General features: G+C 42.6%; 1 protein-coding gene across 4 annotated transcripts; it reads right to left on the minus strand.

The window, feature by feature from the left end:
• Positions 1 to 70: 70 nt before the first annotated feature.
• si:ch211-167b20.8 (uncharacterized) lies at positions 71 to 23610 on the minus strand. Of its 4 annotated transcripts, none has more exons than XM_067413716.1 (4): positions 22456 to 23610; positions 6112 to 6152; positions 5903 to 5991; positions 71 to 2549 (listed from the first exon to the last, which is right to left on the minus strand). In XM_067413716.1, the coding sequence occupies exons 1-4, from the start codon at positions 23283 to 23285 to the stop codon at positions 1206 to 1208; spliced, it is 2304 nt and encodes a 767-aa protein (XP_067269817.1). In that variant the 5' UTR covers positions 23286 to 23610; the 3' UTR covers positions 71 to 1205. The 4 variants fall into 4 exon arrangements, with proteins under 4 accessions (XP_067269817.1, XP_067269818.1, XP_067269816.1 ...); XM_067413717.1 differs by having other exon boundaries at positions 5903 to 5988; positions 22456 to 23609; XM_067413715.1 differs by having other exon boundaries at positions 5903 to 5988; positions 22450 to 23609.
• Positions 23611 to 24526: the final 916 nt, after the last annotated feature.

Genomic DNA, 24526 nt, shown 5'->3' on the forward strand with positions numbered 1-24526 from the left:
ACAACCAAATTTTGACATTTTTGGCTTGATTTTAACATTACACAAAAGCTGCACACAAAGAGCTCTGAAATAAATTGGTCAGTTTATCATTAATATAGACTTTTATTACTTCTTTGACATTGACAAAATACATGTGAACATGTATGTTAATGAGTTCACAATCTTGTTTGCACAATAATTCAGTGACATGACGGCAATAAAATGTGTGATTTATATCTTAATGTAGGCTAAAGTTTTTGGAAGAAGGGAACCAAGTGTGTAAGATTTTTTCAAGGAACAGCTCTAACTTCTGTTCTGTAACCTGATGCAGTGACTTCAGCGCAATGCGTGACCTTTTGGGGTGATATCAGAGGCTTGGGGCACACTTCTAAAGAGCACTGCAAAAGGCCATATACTTGTCTGCTAACTAACAAGAAAAAAAAAGTAGTATCCTAAGTGATTTTTCCCCTCACTCTTTTGGAAGCAGATAGGTGCAAAATTGTTGCATACACTGTAAGCTTAACATTCACTTATAAGTTTATAGTGAAATCCATGTTACAAAATGATCATATATAACACCAAACACACTTTCACAGTGTCATTTAAACATACAAAGTCATTATCTTAAAACATTTCAAACCAAGATGCTCTGTATAGTTTTGAAGACATCTACAAACATTTGAGAACCATTATGGTATAACTAAACTTTCCTAAAATTCTGCTCTGGAATATCACCTCTTTGTCCAGTCTCACTTAATTTATCATCACACATAAACACACTCACCATCAAGTCATCCCACTCACAAGTGACTCAAAGTTTGTATATAGAACCAAATGCAGTTTTTAGGGCCAGTAGCTATGCACATATACAGAGAAACTCACAAAATAAACACACTTTGTGTATTAGAGGTACTGTGATGTAATTCAGCTAAAATACACAATGCTTGCTCAAACTATTATTTTTGGTTGTATGTGAAACACAGCAGATTTTATACCACTAAGCCTGAATGATACAAAATATATATAGCAGACGCTTAACTCCTACATTTTAAAGACATTAACTAACTCGTACTCTACTTACAACCACATAAACACAAATATAACACCAGATTTGTTTGCTTTTTTTTGTGGAATTCTTCAAGGCACTGGGGAGAAAGGAAGAAGGTAAAATCTTAAGGCTTTTTTATGAGAAATGGATGGAAGGGGAAGGATAACTGGTATAGAACTTAGAACCAGAAGGACAACAGGAATAATCCCAAATACAGAAAAACACTAGGCTCTCGAATTCCAACAGCCAGGCAGATAACAGCACTGAGGAAGGTCACAGAGACCATCAGACACGTGTCCAAAGTAACCTCAGAGTGATCCTTTGATATTTGAGATAGTTCAGTGCCATCTTTTGGCAGTGTGTGCTGAGTTTCAGAGTCTTTGCATGTCTGACATGGAGCAGTGGAAGGTTCATCATCCTCTAAAGTTAAACCATCTTCTGCTGAAGCGCAAACAGTTGAAGGTTGAAGATCAAAGGCTGTAGGTGAGGTTTCAGAAATGCTGACCAGTTTAGGCTTTTGTTGTTTGCTTTTTGGATGTTCTGGAGTATACATGGAAAGAGTTTGGTTATCAAGTTTTGGATCCTCAAGGAGGACTGAGTCGATAACGTTTGAATCCAAGACAAGTCCTTCCTCTTGCTGATGTTGCATGGTTGCCAGTTTATCAGAGGTTGGATGGATATGTAAGCTTTGGGTTTCTCTATCCTGTCTTGTGGGACCGAAATGAGAGGGCGACAAACAGGAAGCCACCAAAACATCTGTTTCCTCATCATCCATCTTGGTGCTTACTGCATCAGACGCCTTGGTGGTCTCGACTCTGGCTGAAGAGACAAGCTTTACTTTCTGTTCTTGAATTCCTTCCTCCAAAGTATGCTGTATATTTTTTGACAGACTGAGCTTCTCCATGTCTTTAGCTGTATTGTTTACTTCATTTGACAAAGAAGGCCGCCTGGCTTCTTCCAACATGTGAAAGTTAGTTCCCGTTTTATCTTCTTCTATATTCTGACTTGGTTCTTCTAGCATGTCTTCCAATGTGCCATCATTATCCTCAATATATTCCTTCTCCTTAGCATCCTTCATATCCTGGATATCTGGCGTGCCTGGAAACCCAACCGGTGATGGTTGGCCAAACTCGAAAGGCACTTGCGCTAAGATCTCAAGCTGGAAATCATCTTTCTGTAGATTAAGGGATTGGTTGGGTTTATTGTAATCCTCAAATTCGTCCTTGGTTGTCTCTGGATCATCATAGGAGTAGATGAAGATTTCAGGAAGAGAAAGGGACACGGACGGGACAACATTATAGACTTGATCTTGTGGCTCACAGGACTGCTGTGTTGATTGTGATCGGGGGATGAATAGAATTGATGGCTGAAGTCCAAACTCTTCTGTTTGTGGTGAATTACTGGATGACACTGACTCTATTGGAAGTTTTTCTCCGAAGGGAATATCTAAAGTGGACAGATGACATCCTGCCGTGGAGGAAGTCCTGGTGGACTCTGGAGAACTGGACATTTTTTTGGCAGTCTGCAACAGAGCGGAAAAGTAACAAAAGCTAGCATTCTGAATAAACCATCAACTTTTACCAAAAATATAAGCTGTAGACAAACATTTGTTTGCAATTATGAATTTCTACAGACTAACAAGAATTGTAAGATCAATGGCACAAACTTAAAGGTTAATTTAATATCCATTGCTAGTGAAATTAGAAATAATTTCTTGATTGCAAGCATTTGGACAATCAAGAGTAAATGGATTTACTAATGCATATTATTATTATTATTATTGACACCAGCACTACTGATATTAGTATAGTTTTCCATTGATGTGAAATACATGCTGTTGTTTCAGACCATTTCAGTTTGTTTAATGATCATTACAAAAAACAGTGGTGAAAATTATACAATTATAAAAAACAAACTATTTATATGAATATGAAAATGTCTATTATTGATTTAACAGATTTTAACAACAATAACAAAAAAGGTTTAACTACTAAAATGCTAAGTGCAAATGTGGAAATGAATTATGTTAGCATGAAGCTTGTGCCAGATCCCATTGGCTCTTTTCCCAGAAGCCTGTGCCAATGAGGGAAGAATATACCGATGAAAACAAAGCCTTTAAAATACAATTCTGAATGTTTGTGACAAATTAAGATTAAAAAACAGATGTAAAAGGTGACGCTGGAAATGTAGTTTAGCTCTATGAATCTGTTTAAAGTTGTACATGGTAAACATGCAACGGTACTGACAATATCTACATAGGACATACACAGAATTAAAGCAATACAATTTCTACTGTTTATTTTTTCTTTGGTAATTTTGTGTTTACTTCAAGTACGTAGGGTTTTTCCTACCAAAGACTCCTTGCCAAAACGGTCTATATATAGAAAAACAGCCCAGGAGCCCAATGTTTTGTCAAAAACAAGATATTCCCACTTTCACAGCAGTTTGTTTTCCTCATGTGGAAAATATCAGGAATTTCAAACAAGGCCTTTTAGATTCAAATTACTCAACTTAACTGAATTGCTCATATAAATAAACATAAGTAGTATACACTAATCGTATTACTTTTTAAAACTTAAAGCACGGAAAAACAAATACTACATAGCTGATCTAGATATTATGTCTTATGAGTCATGATACAGGATGCACGTTACATGCAACACGATGAATGGGTGACATTAGCAAGGCGTCAAGTTAGCAAGTCACATGCACATTACCTAAGTTGATGCTGAAGCTTCAATGAGCTGTTCAGGTAGACAGATGAAAAGAATAACAATATCAACAAATACAATTGTTAATCTTCTTTTTATCTGATATATAATGGCATTCTTGATGATTAACATAAGCTAACTTACAAAAAGGGACATTTTGTCAGATCTAATTTTATATATTTTAATGGCAGTCCGCAATCAAAGGGATAGTTCGTTCAAAAATAAACATTCTGCCTTCATTTACTAACCCTGATGTCGTTCCAAACCCATATGACTTTCTTTCTTCTGTGGAACATTTTGAGAAATGTATCAGTGTTTCTTTGCTCATACAATGGAAGTCAAAGGTCACAAAACTGTTAGGTTACCAACATTCTTCATAACATTTTCTTTTGTGTTCCACAGAAGAATGTCATACAGGTTTGGAATGAGATTGATAAACATACCATTTTTGGGTGAACTATCCCTTTAATCCCTAAAAAAATACAAATGTTTTATTGTACACTATTTATTGTAATGGGCTGACTGACGACAGTCCAGAAACTGAAATGGTGATGCTATTGTTATAAATACCAGATTCGATAACTTAAAACAGCTGCAAATAAACACACTGCAATAGACATAAGCAAGCGGTTATCGGGAAAGTGAAATCTCGCTGGGAATTTAACAAGCGAATTGAATTGTGTGAGTAAACAGGTATGATGAAAACCCACATTTTCAGTATTTTAGCTAGTATATTAAATAGAAAATGTGCTAAAAGTTTAATTTATATTTAGATTCCTGATTTATCTTTAGTCTAAATTGCTTTGAAAACACTACAGCTCTGCATTTGTCGCAGTAGTGAATCCATTATAATAGTGGAAAAAACACAAGACAGCGCTGTTAGATAAATAACTGTATACCACCACAGACAGTAACAACATTCAAAGCAGGGTTCTACATTATGGACTGCCCGATGGCCCCGGGCCAGAGTGAAATACGCTCTGGGACAGACGAAGGAACTGTCACTTGCCCGATCAGGCCAGTACTGCATCGTCACAAAAGTTGCACGGAAGTTGTAAGCTCATAATTGCACGTGTTTTTAAGCCTTGCCACTTTAAACATTCAATTGCAAGATGATGTGAAAGAGAACTCAATTTGGTACTCGCGCACAGTGTGAGAAGTTTTGTGTGCATAACACACTTCCGAAGCGTACACCCAGAATGCCACAGCTCAGACAACAGGCGAATACTGAACTATACTAAGTTCTCTTTCAGGTCTTCTTGTGCTTGAACAGACATATTCTCACAACATTATGCCAATATGCCCATCTTTGCAAGTATCCTTATAAACATAATCAATAATTTACTTAAGTGAACGTAAACAGTTGAGAAAGAAAGCGCATTTGTAACAGTATATTGGATCTGTGCATTCCGTCTTAAAGTGACAGCAGCATTATAAACCTGCTGCAGTCTGTTTTAATGTTAATCAAACAACAAAGGACAAAGAAGAAAAAAAGACTATACAATGTTATCTTACATTTGATTCCTTTATTTAATTTCAGTACCTGAAAAATACTCTTAGACCAACATGAAAACCCTGAAAAGCACTGTTTCTTTCATTTTTATGTTTGTTCTATTGTATTTATTTGTGATATTGCTAATAATTGTGATTGTTTGTTCTTATGTCATTACTGATTGTTTACGTGTCTTTAACAATATTTGAAATGAGATTCGTTTTTGGTGTCCTAAAGTTATTTATTAAGGTTACATGGGTCAAAAACAATGAATACCACAACTAGGCCTATTTGATTTGATTTATTCATTAATTTTTGTGGTGGTGCCAGTGAAAGTTTTGGCAGGGCAAGAAAACATTTGAACCACTGAACCAACTGGGCCAGTAGAAAAAAAATCCTTATCGTTGAGCCCTGTAAAGGCTCACTGCAAGCGTGTCTAGACGGCATAGAGGTCAATGAGTTTTCCGACACATCACAACAACAAAAAAGTTATTTTTTTTTTCGTTACACCACATATGAAAACCGCCATGGAAATCTGGTAAAGGTTAGAGTCAAAAGGGGAAAACAAAGTGTTGTTTAAACTTTTTGAATGTTTGTGATGCACCGTGTCTTTTTCCACCTGCTATCCAAGCCGAAATCAGAATTGGAGATTATAAAGCAAACCTCACTCACCTCGATGTCGATCTCTGAATGGGTTATAGGCAGCTGTGCAAAAGAGGCTTGATTCTCTGCTTCTTCACACTCAGTGCTGCTCAGATCTGCTGGAAAAAAACAACACTGAAGAATCTGAAGCATAAAACGACTAAACGTGACATTTGTTTCCTTTACTTTTCCCAAAATGAATAAGCTAATCGGATAACATTATGACACTTGAAACATACCATCTCCTCTGTCATCAGAGTCATCGTAACCAATGTCAGCTCTAAAAAGGAAGACACACACATACACACCAAAACAATCATTCTTCAGCAGCACACATTGATAAACAGCATTAATAAATGAAAAGTATAGAATTTAATCAGTTACAATCCATTTCACAAATTATTATTTATATAATACTATTAATTGTTCATTATAGAATGTTAGATATCAAGCCTGAATAACTATTTTAACTATTAATAATAACTATTAATTTTCTATGAAACAAAAATTTAAACGTCTATTTTTTTTGTCCATACAATGTAAGTCAATGCCAATCAAAACTGTTTGGTAACCAACATTCGTTAATATATCGTCTTTTGTGTTCCACAGAAGATAAAAAGTCATATGCGTGTGGAACAACCTGAGGGTGAGTACTAATGATATAATTTTAGTTTTTTGGTGAACTATCCCTAAAAGTTCAGGCATCATCAACTGGCCAGAGCTTTACATGACTGCTTCATTAAATGGAAAATAACTGTGACCTCTGTGACATTTGTTACTATGGTAACATCTGAGTGCCTCCAGAGCTTGAGATGTTTTTCAGAGCTGTGGGTGGAGACTGTCTAGTCCACACTCCCCCTTAAACCCCACGATAGATCATATGATGGGATAAGGACTAATATAAGGTCCAAATATTACACATGCATTCTTGCAGGCCACCAAAAGGAGCATGATGGTCAGATGTACTGGTCATGTGACTCTTTGTATAAACGTTTCCATTTCATGTAGAAGTCGCTACACATTCTTAGTTTTCTATGTGCGAAGCGTTTCAATTGACATCCTCTTCTTCTATGACCTTATTTATATATAGCAATATAATAGAAACAAGCTTGACATTTGGGGAAAGGTTGCGAGTAAGACTTGCGAGTCTGCTTGGAACTGAAAGTCGAAACTCATCTTTTGATTTTGATCTCCTGACAAAACAGGAGTTCCATGGCATTGTTGTGTGTAAAACATTTTTTTATCTGGGTTCAGTCTCTCCACCCCCCCAAACTTGTATTGCTGTTGTGTATATCCAAGACAGAATGTGTAAAGAGAATGGGTAAAATGATTGTCTCCAGGCGTACAGATGGAACCGGCGTAGGTTTGTGTCTGCTTTTGTTGGTTTGTTGTGTCTCTACTGTGAAACCCCCACAGAAAGGTCAGAGGTAAGGTCTCGGTACGCCAGAGCTGAAAGTGACACCTTCCTTGTCCTATTTTCATCCTCCTCACACACCCTTGAATGGTTGTCATTCTCAAAAGGGAGTGAGGGGGTGGGGAGACTGCAACCCCAAAACTCACACAATATAAAGATGCTGTATTACAGGCACTGTATAATCCAAGATGATGTTAAGCCATGGTTTTCCACCAGGAAATGGAAACATAAGACAGTGGATGTTTAATGATGTTTTATAATTTTAACACTGCAAAGGCTGCATGTAAAATAACGTAGGTGCATCAAGAGAATAATGCAGCTTCTATGCAGCAGTGCAACTTAAAATTTCAGTAACAATGTCCCTAATTTTTGTTGAATAAATGTAGAAACCTTAAAAGGGGGGTGAAATGCTGTTTCATGCATACTGAGCTTTTTACACTGTTAAAGACTTGGATTCCCATCCTAATCATAGACAAAGTTTCAAAAACTAATGTTGGACGTTTGATAGAGTATTTCTGTGTTAAAAATACTCCTTCCGGTTTCTCACAAGTTTCGGAGAGTTTTTTTCGAGTATGGCTCGGCTTGACGTTAATAGAGCGGCAGGTCCTTGTATGGGCCGTACAGGCTCTTCTCCCGGTAGGGTGCGCACGCGTGACTAGAGCGAGAGAGGAAATGCACGCCCAATAAACACTCGCTCAGGTGCAGATCCAGTCGATCCAGGCGCCGCTCTCCACTTTATTCCTATGGGTGACATCAAGCGACTTCAACGCTTCAGTACAGCATTCCGGGAAGGCAGCGCTGCATTTGAACCGATTTGAACGCAGAAATGACGGGAAGCTTCACAACATCGCTTCAGTCGCGTCGCAAAAGTGGATCTCCACCATGCTGTCAGAACTTTACCAAATCATACCAAAGAAGAGTGTTTTTGACGGAGCGGTCCCAGCGATAAAGGTTCGGTCCTGCTTTGGAAGCAGCCGGTGAGTAAAACTGCTTCAAATGTCTCTGCTGTTGGCTCATCGCGTGAGTAAACATCAGTAAACGACACGATCGCGTGCTTCGTCATTCAAATGCGCTAACGGACTCTATTGTTGTTCTATGTATAACGTTACACTAGTCTGACGTGCAAAACCGTTTTGCTCGCTACTACTAAGGTTTAGTCGCATACAATAGTCCATAAACCGAATCATGTCCTCATAAACTGCGAGTAAAGACACACAAATGTTGACAGGACACTAAATAAAGTACATACCACAGAGACGGACGTCCTGCTGTTGCTGTTTCTCCTGTTCAATTTATTTCAGCCTCCGAATGATTCTGGATCATATATCTATTAGCTGAGCTCGATAGCCATGGGTTTCTCCACGCTTGAGGACATCACCGCTTTGCGCGCTAGTCATTCTTTAGTTCCGCCCACACGATACGTCTCCAGGCGCTCGTTTTTTTCCGGAAAGACTCGGTACAGCCCATATTTCTTTTATAAATATAATAAAACTAAAGACTTTTCGGAGATATGAAGGATGCAATACTACTCTATAGGTACTCAAGATTGACATGAGATTGACTGAAACTGAGTGTTTCACCCCCCCTTTAAATCATTAATGTAAATGATGTTTCACTGATGCGGTATTTCATTTAACAGAACCAAAGCAGCATCACAGTTGCCTTTGATTACTAGGGCTTAGCATTGCTAAGAGCATACAATTTTTTTATGGGGCATTACGGTTTTTTTTTTGAGAGTCACTGACTAGTGTGCGCTCTCACTCCAGTATTTCTCAGAGCAGGGTTTCTCTCTCACAGGTAAGCAAGGAGAGGGAAATGCAAAACCTGGATTGGACCTGTAGAGGAGAGATTACAGAGCTGAGTGATCGTCTCAATATAGCCGCTTCACTTAGCGGAAACTGAAATTGAAGTGAAAGCTAAGTATGGCCATACTCAGAATTTGTCCCATCCAAGTTGTGCACACACATTAGGAGCAGTGAGTAGAGAACACACTGCAAAGCTCAGACATACACCCAGAGCAGTGGGCAGACATTCACTGCTCAAGGGCACCTCAGTCATTTCCCGCTGGTATTGAGAATCAAGCCCACAATCCCCCTAAAAGGTAACCGATACTCAGAATTTGCCATCTGCATTTAACCCATCCAATTTAGTGCACACACATTAAGAGCAGAGTAATGAACACGCTGCAAAACATGGACACACACACCCGGAGCAGTGGGCAGCCATTTTTTGCTGTGGAGCTCGGGGAGCGATTGGGTAACAAGGTAGTCTCAGCCTCAGACATCATGCCCATGGACCGCTGTCTGATGCATACACTTATCTGAAAACACTTCAGGAGTTTCAAAATCGTTATCTGATTGGTTGAATTCTACAGGATGTCCACGAGACACGCGTGTCAATGTTCTTTAACGGTCCGCCTGGAAACAAATGCCGCAACTCCAAACTCCCTAGTGAAACAAGCATGCTGTTGTGTTTACAACTGTGACAATGAGAGCTTACCAGGATCAACTAAACGCTGGGTTTTCGAAAGTATGTGAAGTTCAAAGCTCCATTGTTGCAGTAAACTACGTAACTAAGTAAACAATGTTCTTGAATGGAGGATTTATAGATAGCCTGGAAGTCGCAGTACAAAACTAACTGTGACTGGTTGTGTTACATGTCAGTCAAACGTCCTCTGGGGCGGTCCTTGACCAATGAATCCTGAGATAGAGTCCAGACCTTCTGCCTTCAGTCTGAAGGTCTGGCTCATGTAGTAACAAAATATGGACGACGCGACTTGACTACCTTCCACTGAAGAAAAATGAATAATGGCACTGACATCTTGTGCAGATTTGGGACTGACTCTGCACAGTAGTGAGCAGGAAGTAGAGCCACGATATCAAAAGCCAGCCCACCCTCTCGCAGATGCAGAACAATTAATTATGTCGGTGTTAAATAAACAGTTATGGAAATGTAGAAATTAAAGCTGAAGCTCCACTTTTGAAAAACGTCTGTTGGTGCCTCAGTGACTACTTCACTCAGAAGCTGTCAATCTCAGCTGTCAATAATAGCAGCCCCCCCCCCCCCCCCCCCCAAAAAAAAACTGCCTAAAATGACAGAAACCATCTTTGGGAAAAAAACTATTTGAACTGTAATTTGATTGTTTAGTTTCTTTAGAACGTAGTGTCCGTGGCATAAGCCATAGGATTCTGAAAAGCAGTTTTGAAGCGTTAAGTAGGATCGAGTTGGCTGTTGCCATCTTGGCAGTGCGTCACACTTAGATAACTGAAAACGGGCAAAGAGGAGGGATGTGGAGGGAACTGAGTGGACGTGATGACTAACAGACAGCAGACAAACAACAATCCATCTGTCACTCAAAAGTGGCCAAGCCCTTAATTATGAGGAATTTTAAGACTTTATATAAGTTAAATAGGAAGAAAAAAAATTTCACCCCCCTCACAGGTGTCATGAAGGGCAAAATTAGCTTTAAACACCAAAACCACAATTTGTACCAGGCTGTAATTTAACATGGGACTCAAAGAGATTCTGCTCCATTCTGGAGCCTGTCCCTAGTGGCCAGTCAATGAATTGCAGTTTAAGTCACTTCCGTATCCATAGTTTTCACGTCTTCACACGCTTATAGGAAAGCCCACCTGGAGGGCAAAAAAAGGCTTTCCTCCATTGACCACCAGTAATTTTTCCAGGTTTGTAGTCAGTATTAATGCAGTAAGACAGTGATATTAAAATACCAAATTCAATACACACCTTATTGATGTGGCATACTTGCATACTTACAAGATACAAGAAAAATAAAAAAAATCCCCCATTTGAACAAAATAAGGAATGCTATTCCTCTATATATTAGAAAAGTACGAAAGCAAACTTTAATAATTTTTGAGTTTTTAATATTTTGATATTGCAATAATTTCAGTTACTCTCCTAATTAATGTAGAAACAATTTAAAGACAGCATATTTTAAGTGTTGTAATAGCTTCTTTTTATGAATGAAGGCCAGTCTCTATGAAACATGAATGACGTTACATTACAGTATAAATGAAAGCTACCAAATTTCAACATTAGACTTTTAAAAAACTTTTAATTTAAGTGAACTTAAAACAATCTTTAAATAAAAATTTAAAAATTATATTTACTGGTGGCCTTCCCTGTTATCAAACAGCTTAACTGCACAAATGATAAATGAAATATAGATTAATCATGTTTTCTCTGTTCCCGTTCTTTCTTTGTTCATCAGTGCTGCGGTCCCATTAAAATCAGCCACCGCCGAACAAGACGCGGCTCTGACACGCACGCGCATCTCATTTTCTCACGTTCATTTAAGACGTTAACTATTTTAAGACACCTATTATGAGAATACTCAACAAAACTGACATTTTGGCAGCATTCCCTGTGTTGTTGTTATTGTTTGTTTAAGAGCGAAAGAGAACTCAGTGTTTCTGCATGAGACTGGCGTAACCAGGGATCTGAATCTGATGACGTAGCCATAAAGAGGACATCGACGTACAGCACGTTCTCTTGTCTTGTCGTGTGTGGAAATCATGACTGGATTTCAGAATTCAACCAGCATCACGGAAATAAAATGGCCTTAAGTTACAAACAGAACATATTTAAGTTTATCTACACGGATGGATGGTGTTCACGAATATTGGAGAACATGTTCAACGTATTTCCTGCTTTTTCAGCCACTCTTCATGCAAACTGGATAAGCATAGTCAAGGACAACCCCGCGTTCATTTTTCGAATACCCAAAGTATTCCCATACTGCAGATTTTTTAAATCTTTTTTTTTGTCAGGGGATAGGGATTAGAATTTGTAGCCTCTGGCTCTGACATTTTCTCAGTTGTATATGTAAAGTGGAGTCTAAGGAGTGACGTGTAATGAAGTTGTTCATGCGCAGTAGCGCAGGTGAGATCTGCTTTAATTTTTTTCCAAAAACCATGTATAAGCAAATGCTCACGATATGATAATTGTACATGTTAATATCGTAATAAACAGCCATACCGGTATACCGTTGCAACCCTACTTTGGTTTTCAACAAGAGTGGGGCAGGCTTGGTCTGGCGAGACTGGAGCTATATCCGAAATCGCCCCCATACCCTTACATAGGGCACTATTGGACGTTATTGAGTGCACTCATTCTAACCCACATTGCACCGAAATAACGAGTGTACAGCCGATGTACACACAGCGGCTGTCTGAATTCGCTCACTTGTTTTCATTCACTCAAGTGAACTGTATTAGTTGACTAGCATAGGGAATAGTGATTGAAGGTATAGGGGATGATTTTGGATTCAACCTAGGTGACTTGCTCAAGGGATTGAACAGCAACCTTTGGGTTACCAGTCAGACTCTCTAACCATTAGGCCACGACTGCAGTTTATACAGTGTTTTAGACCAGCTTTTAGTTTGCATGTTGCTTGGCAACATCAAAATCTAAAGGCTTGAAACTATAGATCTTATGTAACTCCGCCCCTTTTTAGTGCTGCGATTGTGTCCTGTCTTCCAGTTTGTATTTCCACGGCGTGAAGGTAAGATAAATGAACCGCTCATTTTAGAATCTCCCCGGTCTACTGATATTTGGTATGCTTCAAAGATGGCCGTGCGCTTGTTTCTCTGGCGGCTAACATAGAGAAACAGAGAAACAAACGGTAGCCATTATGCACCAGACAAACAAGCATGCAGGGATATATTTTTGCGGTAGCTCTGTATGTTTCTATGGAATCACTGTCGAAGAGTAAGTAGATTTACTTATTGTAGAGTTAACAAAAGTTATTGTGGGCATTGTAATGTTTGAAGCAGCTGTCATAACAAATGTCAGTAGACTGAGAAGATATTGAAATGAACGGTTCATTTATAAATAAGATCTTACTAGGCATGTGCCGATATCAATTTTTCATGTTGCGATTAATTGATGAAGTTTTATCACGGTATACGATATTATCACGATATTGAAATAAGTTGCAAAAAAAAAAGTGTTGCCATAGCATAACAGCTTTAAGAACTATTTTTGTAAGAACAAAAATAACTGAATGTTTAAATACAATAATACAAAGCAACAAAAATATATACAGCTCTGGGAAAAAAATTAAGAGACCCCCTCATTGAGAAATCAATGTTAAGTGGTCTCTTGATATTTTTCAGAGCTGTAAAAGTAAAATTTTCAAACAGATTAAATTGCAAAAGAATTAGGCTATAAAGAACAGCAGGTAGGCTTACAAATTACAATAAGGGCTCATTAGTTAATGCATTAACTAAGATTGAGCAATAGCTACATTTGGTACGAAAGTATGTTTTTGTTAATGTTAGTTAAGAAATACTGATCATTGTTCCCTTATCGAGTCGGTTCCTCGACATTACGTATGGGAAACCCTTTTCCTCGAAATGCTGAAGCCTGATTGAATCACTCTATTGCTTTGCAATAGCCAATGGCGTCCTGGCAATCGCCTGATTGGCTGGCCCAGCCACTATAAAAGCGATGTCAGGCGCCAAAAAACCTCAGAATCTTTCTTCTTCACCTGGAGCCTGGTTTCGTCGTTGATTTACGCTACGAGAGTGGACCACGCGGATTGCGAATCCCCTCTTGCGTTCCGGCGGATTACTAACTTCAAGATGTCTCTTTGTCGCGAGTGTGGCGGGCCCGTCGATTTTCCGGACGCACACGAGGATTGTGTGCTGTGTCTGGGCCTAGCCCATGCTGAGGCGGCATTGGAAGGATCAGATTGCCGAGCCTGTGAGGAATTGCCAATCAGGATCCTTCGTGCGCGGCTAGCCGTCGTTCGCGGCGACGACCCGCTGCCTCCTGCATCTCCTCAGCCCGCCGCCGTCGAGCCGCGGGCCGGCAGATCGCAGGTAACCCCTTCAAGGGGCTCTGCGGGGGGTTTGACGTCGGCCCATCCCCCACGTTGCCCTCGCGTGTCAGAACCCCCACTCACCTATGTTGAGGATAGTTCCCGCCCTCCGGCCGAAGCGCGGGAAATGGTCTCATTCGGATACGGAGAGGACGACGCCATGTCCACGAGTGCTTCCGATCCGGGTGCCTGGTCGGAAGTGCCTTCAGAGGCTGGCTGTACCTCAACCTCTCTGGATACGGAACTGATGAATATTCTTTCAGAGGCAGTGGCGGTTATGGAGCTGGACTGGGCGGCACCTGAACAGCCGTCCAAACGCTGGATGGACGGGTCCTTCCTCGGCGCTAGCCACCAGGCGGACGTCGCGCAGAGGCCCGCCCCCTTCTTTCCCGAGCTCCACGAGGAGCTCACTCGTTCATGGCGCTCCCCTCACTCAGCTCGGGCCCATGCTCAAGGGACTCAACTGCTCACGACAGTGGAAGGGGCGGAGAAAAAAGGATACGCCAGACCGCCTCCCGTCGAGGACGCCGTCGCGGCTCACTTATGCCCGTCCCGCGGTTGGAAAGCCGCCTCACTGCCTTCTAAGCCATGCCGAGCCACTGCTCACATCGCTGAAAAGGCATATATTTCAGCAGGACATGCAGCATCTGCCCTCCACACGATGGCAATCCTGCAGGTCTTCCAAACGCGACTCCTGCGGTCCCTGGACGAGGAAGGCCCGGACCCAGAATCAGTCCGTAAGCTGCGCATAGCAGCGGACCTCGGATTGGCCGCTTCTAAGAAGGTGGCCCAGGGAATCGGCCGCAACATGGGCAGCCTCGTTGTCCTGCATCGGCATCTGTGGCTGACACTCACGGAGATGCGGGACGCGGAGAAGAAGCAACTCCTCGACGCGCCGGTAAGCCCGCAGGGCCTCTTTGGCGTCGCGGTGGAGGCGTTTTCAGAGAAGTACACGGAGGCATTGAAGCAATCTAAGATGCTGCCGCATCTTCTCCCCAAACGATCGAATGCGCTTCCCAGAGCGAGGTCCAGATCGTCATCGGCTCAACGTCAGGCAGGTTACGCTGGGCGCGCGCCTGTCCAGGGCGGGAATCCGCGCCGCGAGCCGGAACCGCCACTCCGTCAGAGGCAGTTCAGGAAACCCCGTTTCGGGGCGAAGTCGGCCCCTCATCATCAGGGTCGGCAGACGGAGAAAAAGGAGCAGCGCTCCTGATGTTCCTGTGAGGAGGAAAAGAGCGCGGCCCGCGCACGACAGCGGACCGGCGGCCAAAAGAGCGCGTTCCCGCTCAGAGTTCTTTCAGCAGCCAACAAAGAATCCCAATGTGCATTCAAATGTTGTGTCAAATACAATGTACTGTGTTGCAATAAAACGTTACATGACTCACCAAAAGAGCTCTTTTCCTCCATTAACTACTGTCCGCGACATAAGCGAAACCTCTCCCTCGGGAGATGTTTGGCGGAGCGGAAGCTCGGCGCAACCCGAGTTTTTAAATGTCTCCGTGGGTCAGACCACAGACACATCACCTGCCGTCATTGTAAGCAGCGATGCTCTGCCGGCGACTGGCACGACGCCCTCGCCGCAGCGAACACCGCCGTCACTATTGTCGAACCACCTAAGCGCGTGGGCACAGCTACCGGCGGCGTCAGAGTGGGTGATCAACACTGTAAAGCACGGCTACACGCTACAGTTCGCTCGCAGACCACCCCGCTTCAACGGTGTGATTATGACAGAAGTGTCGGAAGAGAGCGCCCCACTGTTACGGGCAGAAATCTCCTCCCTCATAGCGAAGCAAGCGATAGAGATGGTACCCGAGGAACAGAGGGAGTGCGGGCTGTACAGCCGCTACTTCCTTGTTCCGAAAAAGGACGGGGGCATGCGCCCCATTTTAGATCTAAGACCGCTGAACAAAGCGCTCGCGAAACGATCGTTCAAAATGATTACAGTGAAGCAAATCCTGGCGCACATTCAGCCCGGGGATCATTTCATTGCGGTGGATCTGAAAGACGCTTATTTTCACATCCAGGTAGCCCCTCATCACAGGCGTTTTCTGCGATTTGCGTTCGAAGGTGTTGCATTCCAGTTCAAAGTGTTACCCTTCGGCCTAGCGCTGGCCCCCCGTACATTTACGATGTGCATGAATGCGGCGCTTTCTCCCCTGAGACTCAGTGGAATGCGCGTGCTAAACTATCTCGACGACTGGCTGATCCTTGCTCAATCGAAAAGTGTGCTCGAGGAACACAAACAGATGCTCCTCGCTCATTTAGCGCGCCTAGGTTTGTCTGTGAACATGCAGAAGAGCACGCTTCAGCCCTGCCAATCCATTACCTTTCTGGGTATGGTTTTGGACTCGCGCACGATGATCGCGCGCTTATCGACACAGAGAATCCAGTCCATTCACAATACACTGGCCTCGTTTGTGCGAGACAGGGCAGTCACTTTAAAAACGTTCCAGAGACTACTGGGTCTAATGGCGGCTGCAGCCTCCGTCTGTCGGCTGGGCTTACTGCATATGAGACCGCTGCAGCTCTGGCTACAGAACAGAGCCCCATCACACGCGTGGAGGGCAGGGACAGAACGCCTTGTCATAACGCGAGCATGTCTCGAGACCTTGACGCCCTGGTTCGGCACAGCTATGTTCGAACAGGGTGCTGCTATGGGCAGGGTGGTCAGGAGGATAGTGGTGACCACAGACGCATCGCTGTCAGGCTGGGGAGCCCTCTGCGATGGCAGACCAGCGTTCGGTACGTGGACGGGAGACCAAAAGCGCTGGCATATAAACTGCTTGGAGATGGAGGCTGTTCGTCTGGCGCTGCAGGTTTTTCTTCCGTTTCTGAAGGACCGTCATGTTCTGATCAGAACAGACAACACGGCGGTGATCGCGTATATCAATCGCCAGGGAGGAATGCGCTCCCGCGCCCTACACGGCTTGGCGAGACGCCTGCTGTTGTGGACGGATCGGGCACTTCTCTCGATCCGGGCAGTACATATACCGGGCAGCTTGAACCGCGGAGCCGACATGCTGTCCAGGGAGGGCATTGTTCATGGGGAGTGGAGACTGCATCCCCAAACAGTAAAGATGGTCTGGAGCATCTTTGGCGAAGCGGAAATAGACCTCTTTGCGTCGGAAGAGAACACTCACTGCCCTCTATACTTCTCGCTGACGACCGCTCCCCTGAAAGGGGACGCGCTGTCGAGCCGTTGGCCCACGGGTCGGAAATACGCGTTCCCCCCAGTCAAAATAATGCCGCTAGTGCTGCAAAAGATCAGGGAGGAGAGGGACGCTCTGCTTTTGGTAGCGCCAAAGTGGCCCAACCAACCGTGGTTCCCGGAGCTGATGAACATGTCGTCAACTCCTCCGTGGCGAATTCCACTGAGGAGGGATCTGTTGTCCCAGGCGAGGGGCTCCATATGGCACCCCAGGCCGGAATTGTGGGACCTACACGTGTGGAAAATCAGTGTGGAGTGAACCAGTTGGATGCTTCACACCGAGTCTGGCTCACGCTAGCAGAGTCCAGAGCACCGTCAACGAGGCGCTTATACGCACTGAAATGGGGAGTGTTTGCGCACTGGTGTGATAGCAAAAATGAAGACCCTGTGGTTTGTGCTATTCCCGTAGTTTTAACCTTCCTACAGGAACGTCTGGATAATGGCAGCTCTCCCTCTACGTTGAAGGTCTATGTGGCCGCTATCGCAGCCTCTCATAGTATACTGGATGGCCGTTCAGTGGGTAAACACCCCTTAATAACGAGCTTTCTTCGGGGAGCGAGGCGACTGAATCCCCCTCGCCCTCGCCAAATGCCAGTATGGGACCTAGCCTTAGTGCTCAGAGCGCTATCTGACACACCGTTCGAACCAGCTGAGTCTATCGAACTGAAAGTGCTCTCATTTAAGACGGCGCTGCTGCTCGCGCTGGCGTGTGGGAAGCGGGTAGGTGATCTACATGCCCTCTCAGTTAGTAATGCTTGTATGCAGTTTGGTCCAGACGATTGTATGGTCAGACTCACGCCCAGACACGGCTACACGCCTAAAGTGCTCTCAACCCCGTTCAGGGCCCAGGTTGTCACGATACAAGCTTTTTGTTCCACAGAGCCAACCTCAGATTCAGCGTCACAGAAGTGCGCCTTGTGCCCCGTGCGTGCGCTGCGTGCTTATGTAGACAGAACTAGTCAGATTCGAAGTTCAGAACAGCTCTTCGTCTGCTACGCTGGCGCCAGGAAAGGTGGCCCGCTGTCGAAGCAGAGACTGTCGCACTGGATTGTGGAGGCTGTGCGCCTAGCTTATCATTCCCAGGGACTTGACTGCCCGATAGGAGTGCGTGCCCACTCTACTAGGAGTCTGGCATCTTCATGGGCCTGGGCTAAAGGTATGTCTATTCAAGACATTTGCCTTGCGGCAGGCTGGTCATCTCACAACACTTTTGCGAAATTTTATAACTTAGATATTCCCTCGTTTGCACCACACGTTCTGTCAGTGCAGGAGGAGAAGGCTGAACAGCCATTGGACGACTGAGTCACCTGAAGACACGCCCCAACCCAGCGCGTGTTTCAGACGTGGTTTCAACTAGGTCGTCTAAGCAGCACGGGACAATACAGAGTCAAGTTAACTCTATAGCGCCTTTAAGTCATAACCACATTTTCAGTGTTATCCCCATTATCTATGCCCGCTTATCCACGCCGGCTATATATTCGAGCACCAACATCTTGTTGCCTTATTCACCCCCTGTAATTCACTAGTCCAACGTAGTTCGACTGTATACAAGGGAGACGCTGACAGTGTCAACGCAGAGTTGGCTCTCTGCCAGGGTTTTCAACCAGGTCCGATACCTGACCTGAAGGGGGAGGGGCGAACGCGCTGATACCAGTGGTTACAGCCGAAAGCGCCATTGGCTCTGTTGTACCGGGCCGACTCTATTTTCTTTTCACACGGCGGGGTTTTATACGTTCCCCATACGTAATGTCGAGGAACCGACTCGATAAGGGAACGTCTCTGGTTACTCAACGTAACCTTAGTTCCCTGAGAGGAGGGAACGAGACATTACGTAAACTGCCGTGTGAAACGCCTCCTCATTGCCTCAATAGCTCTCGTTCAGTCGAAAGATTCTGAGGTTTTTTGGCGCCTGACATCGCTTTTATAGTGGCTGGGCCAGCCAATCAGGCGATTGCCAGGACGCCATTGGCTATTGCAAAGCAATAGAGTGATTCAATCAGGCTTCAGCATTTCGAGGAAAAGGGTTTCCCATACGTAATGTCTCGTTCCCTCCTCTCAGGGAACTAAGGTTACGTTGAGTAACCAGAGACGTTAGTTTTATCTTAGGTCCATTAAAAAAGTTATTTTGATTTTAATGTTATTAAACAGTAACTAAGAAATTAACATATAATGATTAATTCTTTATAAGTATTTTTCATTGTCAGTTTGGTAATAATGAAGTCGTATGTCTCAAAGTTTGACTGAACAATAACAAATAATCAGAACAGTTCTAATCATTAGGGCATGTTGTAGTTCAGATTAAAACATAAAAATGTTTAAGTTTGAAAATAAATAGCCTATTAAGTCTTTAAGTATTTGGTGCTGTGATGAACAACATTGAGATTACAAAAACGAACGGCTGTTTTAAAAACTACACGCGTTTTTTGTTTGTTTGCTGGTTTCCGGGGTAACCGTGGCATTCTGCCGTTCCATCAGCGCCCTCTGCTGTCACTGAGCGGCACTTCAGCAGCGTGTCTCCTTCACCGGTTCAGTCATGTGCAAACGCACGTTGGGCTTATTTATATCTGAGCCGTGTCCCTTTGACGCAGAATACAGCAGTGTTGAGCATTTATACGGTTGATGGGCAAAGTATTCTTGAGTGCATTATAAAACAATTATAAATTGTTAATATATTATTATTTACGATATTTTAAAGTGCCCATGATAACAATATCATGCATATTCATTATCGTGATAAATCGCATTATCGAAAATCGGCACATGTCTAGATCTTACCTTCACTACGTTTTGTTCTGTCTTCCGGTTTTGTATTTCCACAGCATGCTGATAAGGGGCAGGGTTGCCTAAGGTCTATTGGTGCGTTCAAGTCCTCCTGGAATGTTCGTATTAACGAGGTGAGAAGTCGTGGTTACGACATCATGTGCGTACAAGTCTCTTTGGTCGGAGTAAGATGGCGGTGTACCTTATTTTAATGAAAATACAGCAAGGTTTGTTAACTCTGCTTATAGAAAATGAAGAACAAAGAAAAATAATGAAATATCAGGCGAGTTTTAATCTTTTACGTTTTTAATTAATCTATGAAGCCACTGTAAACAATATGGTTAAATATTAGGCTAATTGTTATATTATAATGCTAGCTTACTTTGTTTGAAATGACAAAGCCTGACAGTGTCACTGCTAAATACCCGTTGCAACCATTGATTCCGCCATGTTTCTCACTGATATGCCCCCAACTTGTCCAGAACGGGGCTTAAAATCCCAAACTTCCAACTGGTATTTACGACTTTGTGGTGGCACAAATTCATGTGCGTTTAACTCGTAAATACGATACGATCTTTACGACATGACTTGAACACATCATACCCACCTTATTTTTCAGGTAAGAGTGGACGTGGCCATTTGTAATTGCAATGTATCTGGCTTTCATGTCATTTGCTTGAAGTTATTTTTAGCTGTACACAAGAGCTCATCGTGCTGCCTTCTACTGTAAAATGATTTTGTGGCAAGCAGCGGGGCGAGGGACCGCGAGAGCGGGCCGGTGACGAGTGTTAATGAGTGCCAGCTGCATGACACACCGGTCTCGTCTCGCGGCCATGTGACGGGAGCATAAAAGGAGGAGCGAAGGCAGCGGAAGACGAGAGAGGACCAGGCCTGGAATTCATGTTGTGTTTTGTTTACGTTTATGTGTGTGGGCAGTCGTCCGTGAGGGGCTGCCCACGTTTTATTATGTGTGTGTATGTGGGCAGTCGTCCGTGAGGGGCTGCCCGCGGTTTTACTTTCGTTTTGTTTATTTATTTTAGTTTGCCAGTTCCCGCCTCCTTCCTGCCCAGTTAAGAACTTCGTTACAGATTTGTGTTACCATGTTATTTTAATGTTTAATTATAAAATTATAGCAAACAGTTTTATTCTCTATTTTTTTTAAGTATTTTGAGAGTGTAGCATGATCGATTTGGTTACATAATTTGCGCTGATCCATCATAATGTGGTTTTCCACCACAAATTCTGCTGTTAAACAAGATTGTAAAACGAAATTTAAATTATGCTGGCTAACGTTTACAACAGATGCAAACACTATAAATTACCAACCTCATAGCTCACAGTAGGTCTCTCTTTAAAGTTTATAAGGTATCATTTAAAATAATTTTGCCTAGTATGGAAACATTTTATGGAGTTTTTGCTTCGAAAACCTGACTTATAAATTAACGGAATAACTGAATTTTGTTTGAAAGGTAAATTGCACAATATTAATTACTATTAATTAAATTTAATATTTATTAAAATTGCGCAATATTAATTAATATTGAAGAGGTACTTCGGTGCTGGCAACATGAATTTGTATTTAAACTGTCTTTAAATTAATTATTTAATTAATTAATTATTAAATTGGGTCACTTATGTTGTATAAATGTGATTAATTTTGAATTTGGTGCCTGCTTCCGAACTGAAAAAAGACAGAAAATGTATTTGTCTCATGTGGACATAAGAGAACTCCCAGAATGCACTTGCTTCGCTGCCCAAACTAGGCCACTCCCAAAGTCACCTATGGTTGCCCCCACCCTGCCCCCGCCCCCACCGTCGTTTTGATTTTCATAGTAATACAATTATTTTGTTCATTAGTTAGAGAATAGACACTAAAATTAAAAACTGAACGTGTCTTTTCAATAAAGTGCGAGTGAGCCGAACGAAAGTCATGGCACAAGGAGTCAGATCTCATTCATCAAGAGAGCAGAGCTGAGGTAAGCGCGGCCGCGGCATACATTCATGGCGCGTGTCCAGTCTGGCGCGTTTTCAGATCAAGCCTATGGAAGCAACTTACATAAGAATTCATTGAAAAGTTGAAACACTCACTTTGCTCCGCACAGCTCTGTTTTGAATGCCCATGCTAATCGCTGAAGTAACCCTTTAATAATGAGGATAAAAACAAATAAATTCTCAAGTAGCCTAATTTATATCACACACAGGCACAGCACTCGCGCCAGTGACATTGCTTTTAACATTATCCTTGGTAAAGGATCAATCGGTTCTTAGAAGGAATAATCCTGACTGCTGGCTAAACATAGTTTGGACAACAGTGTTTGATCTCTGTCACAAGTCCATGGACGCCCACTTACCGATACCTTGGAGGTTTTAGGATTCCTTTCAGCTCAGTTTTCTCCTCTGTTGTGGTCTGGTCTATTTCGTCTTCATATGACTGTAGTAGAGATACCGAATAATTCATGCCAGAGTTGTTAGCCCAAAACTCTCCATCTGACGTCTCATAACGTACAACGAAATCAATACGCGCTCCGTTGAACAGGTACGGTGAAGCGAAAGACAGCTTCACGGAGAACTTGTCGGTTTCCCCGTCGTTGGAGCCCTGGACATACTCGGCTGGGTAATCAAAGTGATTGATCCAACCGTCCATCGTAGAACGCACATAGACTGATTTGTGAAAAGAAATGTTGAGCACACGAACAATCACCTCGAAGGACAAACTCTCATCTGGCACGGATGCCACGCTCTCCACTTCCAGTTTGTTGTTGTGGACAGCAAGCGCCAGCTCCGTTCCGGCGAGCGCCTGGAACTCTGGCCACACACGGTAAGTGGGCTCGCGGTAGGTTTTTCGGTAGCGCGCCTCCTCTTCCTCCCATCTTGAATCGTCCTCCTCATCCGAATCAAACGCAACAAACAGCCTGACATCGACCAACTCGGCTCCCGTACTGTCTGCAAACGACACTCTTCTGTCCGGCAATACCTGGCGAATTCGCATATACTCGGCGGTTTCATCCGCGATCGAAGAGCCTCGCTTTCTGGGAATAGGAGACGACCTCGGTATTAGCCGGACGTCTTCCTCTGTTTCTTCCTCCTCTTCATCGTTACTGTTGTCTTCGGAACGCTCGACTCTCACAGTCTTGAAAAGACCCTCTTGTTGTGAGGGGAGAGTAAGGAAATTGTTCCCCTGCGCCATTACGCCTGTTTGTGAGTCTAGTAAACATGAAAGGTGCCGTTACTGCGGTGGTGTGCGTTCGTCAGATCGAGCTGCCGTTCATTATGTCAGCGGAGACCCAGGAGGGTCGGTCACCTCGTTTCGACCGAACTAGGCCTAAACTATTGACATAAACGAGAACAACAGTTTGGAGCGCATAATGCACAGACACGAATAAGTGTCTAAATTTAGAAGGAAGCGGCACGTCCATCGTTTTCCAGAGGTCAGGAGGAAGATGGTCTCTGTTGGTATATCCCTCCCCTCATCTCTTGTTGGTCGCTCCAAAGCGCACACGCCCCCACTTCTGTTTTAAAGTTCCAACACATGCTCATTTGTTTTGTTGCAGTTTCCTGTGAGCATAAATACAAAAGAAATAAAAAAAGAATAATAATAATCAATCTACTTTCTGGGTCATTCTTTATTTGTTGTGTCCCTCTACAACAGAAATGAAACTTTAAATACTAATAATTCAAAAATATTTTCATGGTTGTATTCTGTAGGATAAGGGAAAAAAACAATTTGTGCACTATTAATAGATTCTTCAATTCTTTTTTGGCAAGAATAGGGGCCAAGATGACCAATTAAACATTTCTTTAAAAAAATAGAAGACAAGTGGTTGTTTCACCAGTGTTTGATTAAAATGATCTAAAAATCTAAATGTTATTAATCTTCAATTTGAATAGATATAGCATAGCAATACATTTTATTAAAATAAAACAAACAAGCATTTTTACAATTTCTGCCTCTCATTTTCCACCTTAAATGAAGGATGACCCGTCTAATAATAGGCTAGGCATACTAATTGTTGTTATTATTAATATAATTAATATGATAACACTAATGATGATTATAATCCATTTTATTTATTAATTGTGTTGATTATAATGGTGACAGTGGTGATGATGATCTGAATTGAACCATTCTATTGTTTTCAGGTCATTGAATCACTTTTTCAGTAAAGAATACAGTGAATACTTCATTGCTTTGAGTCAATGTCAAGAGTATGTAAACACAAAGCAAAAAAATATATACTTTTTGTGCAATTTCTTTTATAATTAATTATTCAATAAATTAAAAAGGTGCTTTATCTGTGGTCTTTGCAAGTTAAAGTTGATTTTTTTAAACAACCAGTTATGCTGAGTTATGAAGCTTTAAATATTTTTTGGAAGACAGCAATCCACTTCTCCATGATATGCCACCTGGGGTAACAGGCCCCTGTAATA

The sequence above is a fragment of the Pseudorasbora parva genome, chromosome 13 (assembly GCF_024679245.1).
Source record: "Pseudorasbora parva isolate DD20220531a chromosome 13, ASM2467924v1, whole genome shotgun sequence".
Lineage (NCBI taxonomy): Eukaryota > Metazoa > Chordata > Actinopteri > Cypriniformes > Gobionidae > Pseudorasbora > Pseudorasbora parva.

What these genes read in the sequence shown, in the direction of transcription:
- si:ch211-167b20.8 (XM_067413714.1), bottom strand. Translation starts at nt 23,285, where the DNA reads ATGGCGCAGGGGAACAATTTCCTTACTCTCCCCTCACAACAAGAGGGT. An exon ending in CTAAAACCTCCAAGGTATCG is followed by an intron (nt 6,153 to 22,449) that starts GTAAGTGGGCGT and finishes CTTCCTTTTTAG; the next exon opens with AGCTGACATTGGTTACGATG. An exon ending in ATTCAGAGATCGACATCGAG is followed by an intron (nt 2,550 to 5,902) that starts GTGAGTGAGGTT and finishes GCTCTGTTGCAG; the next exon opens with ACTGCCAAAAAAATGTCCAG.